The sequence below is a fragment of the Falco peregrinus genome, chromosome 11 (assembly GCF_023634155.1).
Source record: "Falco peregrinus isolate bFalPer1 chromosome 11, bFalPer1.pri, whole genome shotgun sequence".
Classification (NCBI taxonomy): Eukaryota; Metazoa; Chordata; class Aves; order Falconiformes; family Falconidae; genus Falco; species Falco peregrinus.
The window spans coordinates 27,115,955-27,132,948 of NC_073731.1; the positions used below are offsets into that span (position 1 = coordinate 27,115,955).

Genomic DNA, 16,994 nt, shown 5'->3' on the forward strand with positions numbered 1-16,994 from the left:
GGATTTTTAGTCTAGTCATAAGGTATTTTTGGACTCTAGAAACAGCAGTGGTGTTCTGCCTTGCAGGACAAAGAGGCTGACGTTTCCAGAGTTCTGAGAAACCGCTGCTGTAACAAAGATCTCAAAGGGAACAAAAAATGGCACCATGTGATATTTTTCCTGTTAACAGCTATTGTTACGATGATGGAGCACCTGAACTTTGTCCACACTTATTAGAGACCAAAGAGTTCATCATTGTTACTGGTTTCTCAGTACATGTTATATTTCTTGATGTATCTAATGCTCTCTCATTCACGCTTCATCAACTGCTGAGTTTTGACTAATCATCTGGGCAGCAGTAAAACTGTCAGGAGACCCTTCCTACTGAGTGACTGGGAGCGTAAACGCTAATCAGGAGACTGTGGATTATTTCTGAAGAATGAATATAGGATTCTATAGAAAGAGAATATAAAATATAGAAAACATACTGCAGGTACCCAGATAGTTATTCAGAGTCTCCCTATGTGTGACTCAATGCAATACAGAAGCTTGTACAATTTCAGTAAATACTATGCATTTTAAAAATTATTTTCGTAATCTCAGGTATATATTTTTCTTTAAAAAATCTTTGCGCTTCAATTCAGTGGTTCAACACAACTGGTTTATATCAAAAAGCTTTCTGAACATCCCTGGATTTAGGAAGGGTTTGACTTCAAGTTTGACATTGATGCTTATCATTCATCTCTAAGATCAAACAACAACAAAAGCAGCTGTGATAGCCCTCTGTGGGCACTCTCAGAATCTCCTTGACATGGACAACTTGGAGCAATCTCTGTTTATTGCTCTGAGATGAGAAATGTGTTGATCTTCAAGCATAAACCCATGTGGAATAGGCCTGGACTTAGATTTGTATTTGAAGTTCTTATATTTTAGACACCATTTAGATAAAAACTGTGTAGTGCATCATTGGTAGTTATGGCCAGATGTGTCTGAATTCGTGCAGAAATTCCCAGGGAAACTCAAGAGAAACAATAAAGGTCAAACTCTGGGTAGAATGAGGGGAAGAAACATGAGTTTTTGATTAGACAATTCAGCACTTCACTTGAGCTACTAATGCTTTACCCCTTGGAAAATCATCATTTTCTTCCCTTTGAATTTAGCTATTACTGGGAGAGGACTGTGCTGTGAAGGAGGGTGGCTGGTACAAACTTCCACAAAGTAGAGTGCCTTTTGATTAGATCGCATTGGATAGTTTTATCAAGATCTGAACTTTCTGTTTACTAGCCTGATAATATGAATATGAAAAAGTTGTTCAGTAATCCTTTTTTTAAAGGTTTAAACATATGATCTGTTATTTGGACTACAGTGATATTCTGAATTAACACTATCATATGAAAACTTTGCATTTTAAAGGTGTCTTAAATAAATTCAAAAGGGTGATTTCAGGCTGTTCTGTTTGTCTTCTTTCTGGAAGAAAATACAATACAAATCTGCTTTTGTTGTCTTGAGGTGGATATTCTGCTGTCTTATGTTTTGCCAGTCTTTGGATTTTGTGTTCTTTTTTTACTTCCTTAGTTCTATAATATAATCTTTTAAAGGCCCTGTTGTGGTTCAGCCAGAGATTCCTTTCAGCAAGACTTGGCTCTCCTTTTCTGTTATGTTTTCATTAAAGTTTGTGGTACAGCAATATGTTCAGACTCAGGTAATGTATAAAACCTTATTGTGCCAGGCGCTACAAAAACCACATGGTAATAAATATGAAGAGCATTTGTTTATGCTTGCAAGACATGTACCCAACAGGAGAGGAAGGCTTGTGCAGCTGATTTGATGATAGAAACCTTGTTTTCAGAGACCTATTTAGTTTTCTTATTAGCAGGTATAGTTTGCATCTTTCATTTTTAATTGAAGCTAAAAATTTGTTTGTGTTTTTGAGGGCTGTGATGGTTCATTGGGTTAATAATTGCATGTAGTCTTTAATCTCTACAGCAGATGTTCAAATCTAGCCCAGTTTGGAGTCAGACTATTGTAGTCTGTAGTACTGTAGACTGTTGGGAGTAGAATTCTTGTGTCACGTGCATAGAGACTTGTGATGCTTGCTCTACAGAAATACTAATAACCGTAGACAATATGATGAGATAGATCTCTGTCAACATCACAGTGAATATGAGCTACACCTCCTGCTGTATGTATGGACACATAATTAGCTCCTAAGCTGCCTCAGAAGAAATTCTAGAGTTTGCATGCAGGCATTGGAATAAAGGATACTGATTTTTCTAAAGCATTAACTAGGTCTGCAGATTTTGTAGGATGTAAGCTTGACATGCTGTATGCATTCTGTCAGGTAGGACTTGGACTGTAATTACAATATCTTTCATAAAACTAAATTAGTTTTCTTTGTTTAAAGTGACCTAGGACTTTTAAAACTACATGAGATTCTGAGCATGTGTGAGAGATGTAAAACTGTAATTGTGCATTTCAGTGCATACTTGAAAGATACTGCTAAACTGCTATTAGATGATAAAGACAACTTTCTCCTGGCCTTCAGAGTGGCTCTGACAAGGTATCTTTATATTAGGAATGAATAACTTTACTCTCTAAGGATAAAATTTGAAGTTAGCTAAAAATGTATCGGTACACAGTTTTTAGTTTATGGAAATCGTTACTTATGGATTGGTTCTTTTTAGAGAATTTTGGTACAGCATCTCTTGTGAGTTGAGAGGCATGAGATAAATTTTAAATCTGCTGTTCACGTAAACAGCGGAGCTGTCCCTGGGTTGTACGAGTGAAAGAAAGAAGAATGCAGTTTTACAGGGGAAGTGGGGATATGGAAAAAACAAGTAAAGTATTTTTAACTGAAGTGTTATACACTTTCACTAGCTCTGTGTTGGCTTAATTGTTTTCTACAGATTCCCTAAAAAGAGGATGAAGTTAACATACTGATAGTGATTCACACTTGGCAGAGATTTTGCTTGCATCTGGAAACATGAGGGACGTAATGATTTTTCCTGAATCTTGTAATGAATTTGTAGTGTAGACAAAATCTAGGCCTTCAGTACCTTTGTTGCTGAGCTGCCTTTTCCTCTTTTGCACTATGATAGGAAATATTCTACAGACCATCTAAAAGCTTCTTTCTTTCCTTCTGTTAAGTCTTTTCTGCCTACTCTTTTGTTACATTTATTATCTATGAAGTGTGGAATGGGATGAAATTGGGTTGTGCCTTATTCCAGTAGTCTCTTGGGCACCCACATAATTTTAATGTCATCAGAAAGACTGGAACTTGGCAGTGCAGATATTTTGTGGAACTGACAGTAGAATTAGGACCAAAGATCTGGCAGTATTTATACTTTCTGCACAAATAATCCCATAGATGTTGCTTAACTAGAGGAAGTGCATCTCTTCTTCACACTTTTTATTTTATTGTAAATATATTTGCTTCATATTTAATAGAAAGTTATTACTATTGCAATCAAAATACTGAACATAATCCCGTTTGTCCTTTCCTTGTATACAGTACCATATCTGGAAATATGATCTTAACAGAGGACTTAAGAACTTAGGGGAAGTATAGTATTTCTGGCAGGCAATTCATTCACTACTGACGCTCATTTATTGTGTGCATTGTTCCAGCACTATTTTTAGTCAAATTTACAAGTTCCTGAATTCAGCACTTTTCAAAAGTTAGAACGTAACAATTGTTATTTTTAGCAGTCGTTACCTAAGGCTGTCTGGGTGCTTACCTAAGGATAATGAAAAGATATATCCTGCTGCGCCTGCACAGGTGTTCAAGGCAGGGGGCGCTTGTAAGAGGAAAAGTTACAAAACTAGTGCAAGAGTGAAGAGTTCAAACTTGTGACTTGGTCACAGTTTGGTCCTTACCCCCCTTCTACTTCAGGGAGGAAGTAAGATTTGCCAGTGTGATGCCTGATGGAAATTGTAATATCCTTTGAAGGAAGGTACATATGGTTACTCATAATATTATTACTCATGGAAATATTTACATACAAAACTATTTCAGGTTAACTGACTGTTTTTTGCTGTTAATCTCATCTTCTAAATGTTTATATGTCAATAATCAAAGAGGCAAAAAAGTATCACCCTATAATAGATGACCTATTGCTTTGCTTTACAGTTCAACTTCTTCCAGTACTGTTGTGGAGGATACGTTAGCATATGTCCTTTCGGTATCAGAATATCACAAGTAACAGCAGAATAAGGCTGAAGTGAAGATGCAGCAAAAATGTAAATGAGTAACTGTTGCCTGTAATGTACTCTTGAGAGCAGTGTACTTCTCAGCTGCTTGGGGTAATGTAATTTATGCATCTGTTCCTCAGAGCTGTGTTGAAGATATTGGCAAAATTTGACTTGCTAATGGACTGTATTTGCTTTAATTTGGTACGCAATAAAGTAAATATTTGCATTTTAATAAAACTAAAGAAATAGGGGTTAAATCAAATGTCACTGTTATGTTTAGCAGAATGTTCATTGTAGATGTAAGTCAGGATCAGACTTATAAAGCCACTATGCAATTACAAAAAGCAATATAATACCTAAAAATACTGCAGTGATTTTACATCATACCTGTTATATGGATCAAAATTGCTTCTGCTGGAAGTTCAGTGTCCTACCTTGCATTTAGATGCTGATGTTTTCAATAAAGCTGTTAGAATAGCAGGGCAGGGATTGTCTTTACCATGTCTGCACTGTACCAAATCTGCTTCATCAGACTGAGTCTTTACGCACCAGACACAGAAACAACCCTGTAGTGAACACTTAGTTTTCAGCATTTGTGGAACTGTCAGTCTTAGACAGACCCCCGGGAGAAGGCCTGAGGGCCCTTCCTGTCCTGTGCAGATGGCTGAACTTCATTTTAATGATTATTGAGATTTCTGCATTCATAGACCTGCCTGTGAAATGGGGGGCTGGTTTTCTAGATCCTAACGAACAGCTGTGGTACTAGTTGTCATTCTCACCGGTTTGGGGTGAGCGCACAAAGATGCCATGAGCTATTGGAATAACCCAGCTATGGGGCGTCCTGGCTGGTTGTGTCTGAGATACAACAGTGAAGTAGGGCAAGAAAGCATTTCTTACCCAGTTTCGTGTCAGTGTTGTGAAAGCTAGAGAAGTCCGCACTCCAGGGCTGCTAACCTAGCCTCTCTTAGTGGTTCTGAATTAATGTTAAAAAAAGAAACGTTGTGAAGATATCTCCTGATCCCTGCTGAGTGGAAAGGAACAGTTCGCAGAGGAGATATACTTATAAGAGCACAGCACATCTGCCTTATTGAAGTGCCTTCCAAGAACGGGGTGCTTTTTGGATTGTGCTGGTGCCCTGCAGGCCTTACAGTGGAGAGGTCTTTTTGTAGGTCTGTTTCATAACCTCTTTACCTGGTGGCTGTTATGACCTCCCATAGGCTCTGTAATACAGAAATATTTATAGATACTCTTGATGAATGTCCCATAAAGATCTGATCTTCCTCTGTCACTCTTGTTAAAGTTATTATTTGTATTATGACAAAGCTGAAATGTTCTAATCATAAACTAGTTCCAGTGGAATCTATAGATTGTGAATATAATTGCCCCCATGTTGCAGAAGACAAAAATGAGACAATGAGAACTGAAACGATAGGCCTAAATATAGACGTGTTTAGTAGTTGAGATTGAAAGAGCATCCAGAAATTCTGTGTTATAATACTAGATCTGGTACTGTGTTACAGATGGATACGGAATACTTGGTGAGAATGATAATAAGGTTCTTTGTGTTCATTTCATCGTCTGATATTTGTGCTGTGGAGTGACTTACGTTCACAACCACTTAATACTGTTTAAAGACATTCCAATAGTTCATTAGAATAATGAAATTACCTTCACAAAGCAGTGGCTTTGTGCTGCTTTGCTTCATCGTGATCCAGAAAGGTGGAGGGGTGAAAACGGAGATGTTACATCCTTTCTTTTAGTTGTGCTCTGTACTTGGTTTGTAATATGGAGCCTTGCATGCATGCACCATTGCTCTCCCACAGATAAAATGTAAAGCTGTATATGTGAACTTAGTAGGGTCAACAGAGGGTTGTTCTTTTGATGATCTGGAATCCATTTTCAGACGTTTTCTTTTCATCTAGTTTGATACATCTGCATAGCAAACTGCTGAATACTTTTAGAGGTTTGCATCCCATGGTTTTGAATTACTTAAAATGCTTTGGCTATAGGTTTGTGTTATAACAATTAACTGTGCAGCTGAGTTTCTAAGTGATTGCTATAAGCAACTAGAGAACAGAGCTTGCAGAGACACAAGCAAGTGTGAATTTTAACAGGAGAACTGAAGGAAATTGAACTTGAAAATTTGGATTGAAAATCTCAGTGTATTTACTGTGACATTATTGCATTGGGCTCTAGGGCAGCCTTTCAGAGGAAGCTTTGGAAGTCAAGTAACTCAAATCTTTTAAAGTAAATTAGAAAGATACACTAGAAAATGTAAGTGGGAAACCTTTGTGTATTTCAGCAGTAAATTTAGTGTGTTTCATCAATTTGGTCAATGTAAGCAGTATGTTTAAAACTGTTGCAAATTTTAAGATGTTCTCTGTATTTAAATTATGCACAGTTGACCCTACTTCGGTTTGTGCAACAGCAGGTGCAAATACACCATTTGCTTTGGTGTACAAGCATTCCAGATTCATGCACATAATGGGTTAATGCAGATGGCACTACTATTTTTCTGTGTGTTTCTGCTTTTTTCACTTGCTTGCACTACACTTCTGACTTCTGTGGTCTGTGTCGTGCAGTTAGGAGAATTTGAGTCATTAAGTAATCATCTCCGTTTGGTCTCATGATGTCTCACGATTCAGCAGCTGATACTGCCCAGTAAACCAGGTTAGCTCTGGCAGGCTCTTTCAGGGTGGTCTAAAGTGTAATTGAAGTAACTCTTGTGTTCTGAGAACCTTGGGTATGTCTCCATCCCTTCTTTGCCTGCTACGATGGGGACCAATTCTACATTGGTCAGCTTGCGTGGTGCAAGGGGTATGGTGGAAAAACGCAGCAGAGAGCACCATAATGGCAAGCTGCAGCCATCCTTTAGTGAAAGTAGGTGCAGTAGCATTTAACCGTTGCTGTAAAGCAAGCATATGCTTAGATCAGGCCTGATTTGGGGCCCTGGAGTGATACCATGCGTGCATGGTGTTTTCGGTTTCTTGTTGCTTTTAGGTGGATAAAAAGGGCTTGTGTGTTTGTAAGGTGAAAAACTTGTTTCCACTTGAAAACTTCCACTCACCAGAGCTTTTATCTTATGTGGAAGAGATTCAGCCTCCACTTCAGGTTTTTTTTTTCCTGCCATCTGTGGGAGGAGAAGGCAGGCATTAAGAAGGGAAGTTGTCTCAGCCTCTAACAGTATAATGAAGGCTCTCAGAAACCCTGGGAAAGGTAGAGTATTTAATGACTGGCAATTTCTGGGTACTGTGTAAAATCTATGGTTACAGTCGGGAGGCTGGCGTGCACAGATGGAGACTGGTGTAGACTCAGTGTCTTTTGGGGGGAAAAAACAACAGTTCCGTGAGAATTACTATTATTGTGTAGCACTCAGGAGTATTGGTCCTAAGCGAAGTGCTGGAAAGAAGCATAAGGTTTTGACATTTCAGTGACAGGGAGAACAGTTTGATTCACTTGTTGCAGTTGATTTTCTAAGCATGAGAATTTAATAACATTGGGAGATTACTATTCCTGCTATATTATCTTCCCAGTTTTGGTTTCTGTGAGGTATTTTGTACCCTGTTCGCTGGCAAGACACACTGTAAGAGCCATTCTATGTAAAAATTATATAATGTTCTGTAAAAACAAAATTACATTTGAGAAGGAGTTATCCATATAATAAACGGAATAAGCCAGAAAATGACGGACAGAAAAAGGTGGGCTTATCTTTTATATAACAGCAGCAGCATATATCTAGGAAACTGGATACTGAATAAAATTATTTAGGACTGAGCTTCCCAAGAGATGCCCTTCTGCAGTTGCAGTCTGCAGAGGTCTTTGCATTCCAATAAACAGAAAGAAGCTGCTGACAGGTGCTTAGCTTCAGTGCTTGTTTTCCCATGCTTTAGTTCAGCCAAACCTAGATATCTATACACAGCAAAGCCTGCCGTATTTTCTTTGGAATTAAAGGGGAAGAATATATCTACATGTGCATGTGTGTTTGTAATACTTTCTATGAGGATGTATTGTATATTTGTGGTGAGATGGTAACAATAGGAGTATGATATCTACCTAAGATTTTACATTTTAAATGCAAATGATGGATTGTAAATAAGGGGTTTGAATATTTACTGATACAGATATTTACTGTAACTATACATATTAGAGCAAAAGCTAGAAAGGTATAGTAGTTTCTTTCCCTGGTTTATGTTAATAGCAAAAGGTATTTCTGACTTGCAGCATTTTGGTGTAGAAGCTGACTTATTTTTCAGGCTTTCCTGTGGTTTTCCACAGGTAAATGTCAGCCAGTAGTATTTCTGGTGATAAATTTGTAGTGCCATTAATTAGCTTGGCTCTCAAAGTGACCAAGTTGCAGCCCTAAAGAACTGTCCTTCATTTTTTGCTGATTTTGTCCTTCAGCTCTGTGTTCTGTAACCATCTCAAGACTTCATGTTGAGCTGTGTCAGAAAGCAGAGGTTGTACCTGAATCAGGGTGTTCCTGGCTCAAAATAGAAGTATACTGTTTGTATCCTAATGTGTCTACCATCTGACAGCTTCGTATGCTCTCCTGGGAATGAATTAAAGATGCTAGTTTAATTCCTATTGCACAGCCTTCTGTATGGCAGAAGTTACTATTGCAGTTGACTACCTCAGCAGGAACAAGAAGAATTGCTTGTTTCACAGCCAGCTTCCTTCTCTCCAGGAGCTAGATCCCATGTTTGCTAAAATTGATGGAAAGTTTCCATTGGTTTCAGAGGACATTGTGTCAAACTGCAGGATGATTCTTGCACCCAAGAGCTGAAGCAGTGTTGTCTTTTAGTTATTTAGTTATTGAGTTTACTTTTCCTCACAAGCCTTGCTGTTAGTGCCTTTCTACACTTTATGCTTTCAATTCTCTCACCTCCTTTTAGATTTGGTCTCTTAAGTAAATCGCCTGAATATAAACTATAATTGTCTTTGCAGGCTGGGCTTTGTTTGCTTCTTTGCTTGAATTCTCTTTAGAAACTGTGATCAGCACTGATCCTTTTTTTTATGTCCACAGGAAAATGTCACTCCAAGAAAAGGGTGAAGAGACATAAATGACACATCTGTTGTTCTATCAAAAGCATAGTTAGATTTAATTTACACCAGAAACTGTGACTGAGAGTGACTGTTTCCAAGAGTCCACTGCTTCCTTTGTTTCCTTTCTAGCTTCACAGCAGATTTTCTTGTTTGGTTTTTAAGCTTTGCATAAATTTTCACTATGACGTTCCTTCCCCGTTATTACCAGCCAGCCTACTGATCAGGCACTAGGGTTGTGTTCTTGCTAAGTCCGTGGATTGTGTTGGAATCAGAAATCAAATATGTGATAATGAATGTAATATGCTTTTAAGTGTGGTAGTGTTTTGTGGGTAGATGTACATCAGGAAGACCTTTCTTCTCTGCAATTTTTGATGAAGATGAATCATTCTTTGGGGAAAGGTTATAGTCATGTTGTAAATCACATTCTAAAAATGAAAAAAAACCCCACCAAACCAGCAATGATAAATAACTACCATCTGGAATCTGAACTATGTAATTGTATTATGATTTGTAATCCACATAAGATAAGCTTTTGAGAATGTTTAAGTTGAAGGCGTAGACAAAGATATCCAAATGTGTTAACTTCACCACCTGAAACAGTTAAATGAAAATTAAAAAATACGGTGTGCATTAGGTGGAAAGACCTCTAGAACTAAGAAGACAGAATTGATTGCAGCACAGCTGTATGGGAGTAGGTAGGCGTTGGGAGTAGCTGTATAGTAGATTCTACATTGTTTTGAAAAAATAGGGTTCACTTAATTTATTTGACAGATGAAAATGAACTTATATCAAAAGAAGCCTTTCAAATGCTTTTTGTGATTTAACTTTGGTTGATGTAGCTCCAAGATGCAGCAAGGGATGCAGAAGAACCATGTATGGGATTGTCTAGCTTTGAGAAATATGTACTACTGGAAATTAGTCTCTTCTATGACTGACTTTAGAAAGAGAGATTTCCAAGAAGTCATTGGAAAAACTGGAAGGAAACAAGAAAAGAAAACCAGCTAAGAAATGGGGAAACAGTGAAAAAAGCAAAATGCCTTTAGAAATAACTTCTCTGAATCAACATCACATAAATTTCTGCTTCTGCCAGCTGCCCACTCACTTTCTTTTTTAATAGAATCATCTTGGGTCTGAAACAAGTAGTGTGGGGAGCCATAGATTTACTGAGGAAGCGAGTTTCCTGTCTTGGTGGGTTTTAGCGTGCAACACTGACTTAATAATGGATTTTTATCTCTTTAGGGTGTACATAACATATCAAAATGAGAGAAGCAGCCTTTTATTTTTCCAAGGATGCTCCTCCAGTATAGAGGTGAAGCTTTAGGTATAGTTTTATTTCCTTTCTGAATGCATGAGTAACGAAACAGTTCTTTAAGAAGTCTTTTACGGACATTTGTTTAATCTCAGTGCTTCTGTGAGGGAGACAGTTTTGTTTTGTAGACAGAAATCTGGAGCAGCAGTAAGACAGTAAGTGATTTGTCCCATGCCTCTCAACAAGCCCCTGGACTACAGCCATGGTTAGAACCTGAACAAACCTGGCACTGCGTTCTGTGTTCACTGGTCATAGCCAAGCCTTCTATCAACGAGGTATGTCTAGGGACAGACATAAACACACAAGAGGCTTGCAGAGATGGTTTGTTTTCTGAAAAACTGTTTAGGTGACGAAAATCAAAGGGGTGTTTTACTGACATATATTATTTCTGTTCCTTTCTTTTCAGCTGGTGTTGCCAGAGTACTCTATCCATAGTCTTTTCTGCATAATGTTTTTGTGTGCTCAGGAGTGGCTAACACTGGGATTAAATGTTCCTTTGCTTTTTTATCACTTCTGGAGGTAAGCCTATCTTTTATATACTGACTGCTTGTTAGCCTTATTTGCCAACTGAGCACACATGCAGGTTGTATGAATTATGAAGTGCAGTGACAGGAGTATGACTGAATATCTTTTGCCTAGTATCTTTTACCTAGAAGCAGCTGAAACTTATGTTTCCAGAGGAAAAGTAAATATATTTCATGAACATTTAGGATGGGTAAACACATAATAATATAAACTTGGCTTTCAGTTACTAACTTAAATATCCTGAAGGATGTCAGGATGCACTCACCACAACTGAATGAAAACTTGAGAATTAAATAGGCTGGACTGAAATTGGAACTTGGTGAGGCTCTAAATACTTCTCAGATAGGGAGTTGTAAGGCAGTTCATATCTGAAAGATCTTGGACCTATTCATTCAGCCCTAGCCAGGAAACCTTTCCATTGGAGCTGTGAAATAGAGACTGGGCAGGCTGACAGAATTTTGCTTCTCATCTTCTTTGTCAGCTTTATGCTCTTTTTTTGTTGTTTGTTTGTTTTCAATATAAAATAAGTTTTTCTTCCTGTACAGTGGAGAATTTCTTTCTGCAAGCGGAGTCTCTCTTAGAAACTCTTGGAGTAGGAATTGCAGTAGAAGAAGAGCTGTTGTCTTCACCCTGCCCACATGAAAAAGTGGGGAGTGTTTCCACTCTGGATCTCTGCTATGTGTTTATATTCACTAAGGTGCTTTCAGAGTTGATAATGAAAGACCTGCTGTTGAGCAGCATTAATGTTTTCTGGACAGGCAGTGCAGCAGCTGCTGCTGCTGCATCTTCCTCTGCATTCTAGTGGAAGATCATCCTTCTGTTGCTTCTGAAGATAACCAAGAGACATCAGGTTTTGTGGCTGTCAGTCTGGAGTCCTCACTAGTTTTGCATTTCCACAATGTTTGTAAAAGCACAGATTATTTTTGTCTGTCAGGGTCTCTTTTTGTTACAAAGATCCATATGGTAGCAGAAATCTCCTGTGCAAAATAGCTTAAAGAAAAAATCTGTAAAGAAGGCAAAACCATTATCTGCACCAGGAACTAAAAAGTAGTAGGGTTTTTGCACTATTTTCTGCAAAAGCTTGGTAGTAATGCAGTCATACGATAAAGTGTATTATTCAGAAGTTAGTGCCAGTATAGTTGCTAGAAAGCTAAATAAAGCTACAGATGCTTTTCTCCCTGTTGGTTGGGTGTAATAAAAATAATAATATTTTATGGTGCTGTTTTACTAAGAGTTAACAACAAAAGTGTGACAATAGTACTGACTTAAGAGGTTTTTAAAAAACAAATTTAAAAAATTGTATTTTATGTCCAAGGTGGAAATGATCAAACTCTAAATAATGATATCAACCTTTGGAGAGAACTTTTGATTGTCTTTTTTTCAATTATTTTCCACATGCTCTCCATAATTTCTGCTTAACCACAGACAGGTTTGGGTTCGTTGTGTGAAGTTCTGTACAAAACCATGGGAAGATACTGTAATATCTTCATGCCAATGAAGATAATAAAGCAAGGTTTCACCTGTGGTCCCTGTAAAAGAACTTGTCATGTTATTAGAGACTAAGTGGATGTGACTAATATTGGAAGGGAGGAAGGAAAAGTTACTATGAGAACATATACTTTCAAGGTTTGCTGCTGGTTATGTGTTTGAGGGTTTTATATCTATGTTATATATATGTCTATCTATTTATCTATCTATAAGCAATCCCAGCAATCTTCAGTGTTTACATTACTATTTCAAAGCAACAGAAATAAGTATTTTACCTGATTTGTGCTGATCTTAAAGCAGTTCATTAATTTTGTTGAGGATTTCTTTTTTGCTTTGCTTTTGTTTTTATTGCAAAGTAACTGAGGCAGAAGCTTCTTTGCCAAAAAAGTTCTTTTGTCAGGATTTTCTCATACCTCCAGTCACTGCTGAGAATAATTAGAAACTTCTCCTATGTAAGAAGAAAAAAGATTTTCCAATTATAATTATTTGGATGGTAATTTTCTGAGCAGTGCTACATGTAGAAAACATTGGTCAGCCAGCTCTTATATTACTTCATATTGACTTTTTACCTTTTCAGAGTTGGAGGAACTTAACTATCAGTTGGTTGAGACTGTCACCTTTCAAAATGTCTGAAATCAGTTGTGTAGATGCAGTTCGAGCCCAGTAATCCCTCCTTCATTCTGTAATCACAAACCACTGCATATTGTCACGCACAATATATAAGTTATTAGAGAGCCAGAAATAACTATATAAGAAGAGGGAACATTTTAATCTAAAGAATAAATAGAACACAGAAAGTCTGCATTAATTAATTGCTTTGTTCTAGAAGAATGGTCTTAGACTAGCATCCTGATTTTAACAATGTCCAGAAATAGAGGCTTGAAAAAGAGAGGAAAATTCCTCCTGTATCATGGAAGATGGTTGTCTTCTGAGCTGGTGATCAGGAAGATGTGTATCTGCACATATTTAATACAAAATATTAGAGAGTCATTCCAGGTGTCTTCTCCTGCTCTTTCAGGTATTTTCGTTGCCCAGCAGATAGTTCAGAGCTAGCATATGATCCACCTGCAGTCATGAATGCAGATACCTTGAGTTACTGTCAAAAAGAGGCCTGGTGTAAGCTAGCTTTCTATCTCCTTTCATTCTTCTACTATCTGTACTGGTAAGTCTGGTCGTTTCACTAAGGAAATAGTAGCTGCTTTTCATTTGACATGTGAAATTTATTTAGGAATGACTGGAACCAGTTTGCCTTTTTCCTTAGTTTTTATAAAACTTGCTTCGGATCTTGATTCAGGGAAGCATGCCCACTTACCACAGCATATGCTTATATCTGCTGACACCTCAGTACAAAATACTAAGCATTTACCTAAGATCTGAGCCAAACCCCAGAGCCAACCAAAGGAAAAAAATTTTGCTCCTCTGCATAGTCTCTTAGGATGGGTGAAATAACAAATTGTTATAATAATGGCATTACATCAAATAAAAATTATAATGGTCTTATGATTCAAGAGAATCATAAGAAAAATACATCTGCTGGTGTAGTGATGCTCAAGATAAGTAAATGGGTAGGTAAATGGTGGGTAGAAATATGGGGTGCACTATGCCTGTAGTCATTCCTACAGACTGCCTTTCATGACAGGGTAAGCCTGTGTGTGGTCCAGACTCCTAATTTAAGTACATTCTTGAAGATGTGCACCCCAGTTGTGTGTCGTCCCACCTGCCCCTGTCAGATGTCCTTAGTGCTCAGTCACAAATGCCCAGAGCAAGAATATGTGAGGATCATGCCTTGGCAGGATCCCTGTGCTTTTAGTCATCCCTGTAATCACACCATAAAACTACTTGACAACAAGGGTTACTGCACTTCAAACAGAGGTGTTGTTTTATGATGCCTTCCTTCTACTTCTTCCATAATGTATTTGCATAGAGTGCCTCTTCAAGCCAGTCTTGCATGCAGTAATCCCTCTATAAGGCAGGTTTGTATGATGATGGAAGAAAATAAATCTTATTTCTCCTTTGATTACTGGCCCGTTATCTGTTCTGTTGTTCCCCATATCTTGAGGAGCTTTTGCTGCAGGTTGTTGTTTCTCAGTATTACTTGTAAATACTATTGAGAACAAAGTTTTCTGTCCACATGTGCATGCATATGTACCTGTGTCTGCATACATAAGCAGGAGAAAGTAGAAGGGTAGAAGAAACAGAAGCTGGTAGGTGGCTAGCTCATGTTAAGATGGATGGGGCATGAGAACCTGAGGAGGAGTTCAACATCCAGTAGCTTTGTGGGTCTGGGCTGAGTGCCTTTGCCCACCAGTCCTCTTCATGGGACTGGGAGTGGAAAGAACGGCAGTTAAGCTAGATAAGCTCTGTTAGTAGCGCAAGGAGAGATGGCAAGGCATGGCTGAAGAGAGAAGCATTTTTGACCCCGTGTTTTTGTGTTGGGTAAAAGACTCTGTCAAAGTCAGCTATGTAGTGTGGTCTTTTCTGCTGGGACTCTGCTTTGTGCAGCTTCCTCTGAGCCCTGCTTGCTTCATTCTAAAATGTGGCCATAATCCAAATCCACTGCCTGGTGCTAAATAAAATAGTATTAATTACATTCAATTTTGCTATGCTTTCCTGGGTATTGTCAGAATTAGAAATGCAGTAAAATGCAGCCGTGGCAATGTACTAAGATTTCTTTGCTGTTCAGAACTGCATTTAATATGTATGGATTCATTCCAGCTGGTGTCTGTATTTTATGTTTCTTCTACTGCTGGAGTTTTTTCCAGAGGAAACAAAATAATGCAGTTTCACGGGGAAACCTTGCCTGCCCTGCTGAGAGTTGCTGGTTGAAGTTTTAAAAATCAAATGCACTAAAGCAAAATGGTTTTGTTTCTACGCTGTTCAAATTCAGATATCAGACTGCACTTTAATAAGCTCAAACACAGCTTGTGGTGCAGTAGGATGTCGATAATGAATTTGTTATTTCTTGAGTGCTTTTTGATACCCATCTTGAATACACCATAATTAAGATGCTTTAGAGAGAAAGAACGCAAAGGAAAGCACAGGCCATTACAGTCAGACCTGAGGAACAGACAGTAAAGGTTTATAAAAATCAAAGTGCTCTGTATGCTTCAAAAGGATACTTTCATATTATGTCTTTCTTTTACATTCAGCATGATCTACACTTTGGTGAGCTCTTAACTGAAAGATCATCGTTAAAGGCCGAAAACAACAAAGGCTGGAGGTGTGAGGATGAGTGAGCCAAGTGATGCATGAGTTTAAAAAAAAAAAAAAAAAAAAAAAAAAAAAAAGCAAAGAGGAAAACTTTGAACCCAAGAAGTAGAGTACATGAAAGAGACTCGGCAAGAAGAAGCAGAATACCATGGGAGAACAGCTGCGTTAACTGTGTTTATCTCCTGTTTCTCAATCTGTTGCAGTAAATGACTTTCAACACACACACACAAAAAACTCCCATGCAACAAGGTGGGCCAGGTAACACAACTATTCACCTCTCCAGGAATAATGCTGCTTGGTTTAGTGGATTCATTATAAACTATAGTCCGTACTGTCTTCCAGGGAGCAAAATTTCCTTTCTTAATGACTGTTCTGGACGGCAAGATCATCTTAGAAAGAACAGCTATACAACATATTCTGAAAATTGCTTCAGTGTTTTTTTTTTTTTCCACCCATAACAACAATAACAAGAGCGTTTGCAGTTGCAGTGTTCTGTTCTAGTGATATGCTGTTCCTGTAGGTGAACATCCAGTATATTTCTGTACTTCAGCTGTGATGCACCAATAACATAGTGATGTGTATAAATGCATTGGGTTTGACCTAATCATGCCAAGCACATAACAGAATAGGGTTACTCTGACTGAAAAAGAGGAAAAGAAAAAAATAAAAGGTAAAAGCTTACATATATTAAGGAGGATTGTAACATAGGTATTATATTCATCACAATGCTGGATAACAAAGTACTGGACCAACTAATCATGGTCTGTTATTCTGTGTTGCAGCTTTATTTCTGCTGTCAAATTTAATTTGAAACAAATATACAAAATGTTTTTGTCATGTATGAAGTTTGTATTGAAAAATGTTTGGGGTTTTATAATTTACAAGTTTTTAAATTTTATCATATAATTCTCATTGAAATTCATATATATGGGCTGTATATCTTTATATGTATATAGAAATACACATTACATAAATACTCACAATCTATTTATATTTTAGGTTAATCTCTTTGATTGACAGGTCAAAGGCATTAAGTGTCCAGAACTGCTGCTAAATGTATTTCAGTGCTGAACCTGGTGGACCGGGGCTGGTTCCCTCAAAGTCACTAAGCTATTGCGGTGCAGCCACTGGTGCTCTGGGTAGCCTGTAAGATCAAGACTTAACACCAGTGCAATGCACAGAGACCACTTGGATCTTGCATTGTGAATGAGCTAATAAGGTATGTTGCTACCAGAGATGTTGCACAGAA

At 37.9% G+C, this 16,994-nt stretch overlaps 1 protein-coding gene across 1 annotated transcript in view; it reads left to right on the plus strand.

The window, feature by feature from the left end:
* Nucleotides 1-16,575, plus strand: part of CNIH3 (cornichon family AMPA receptor auxiliary protein 3) — a 47,143-nt gene extending 30,568 nt beyond the window's left edge. The window contains exons 4-6 of the mRNA XM_005241844.3: nt 10,929-11,041; nt 13,554-13,697; nt 15,685-16,575. Of these exons, the coding sequence (XP_005241901.1) occupies nt 10,929-11,041; nt 13,554-13,697; nt 15,685-15,712 (285 nt within the window). The 3' untranslated portion in view covers nt 15,713-16,575. The remainder of the gene's footprint in view (nt 1-10,928; nt 11,042-13,553; nt 13,698-15,684) is intronic.
* The last annotated feature ends 419 nt before the right edge of the window (nt 16,576-16,994 follow it).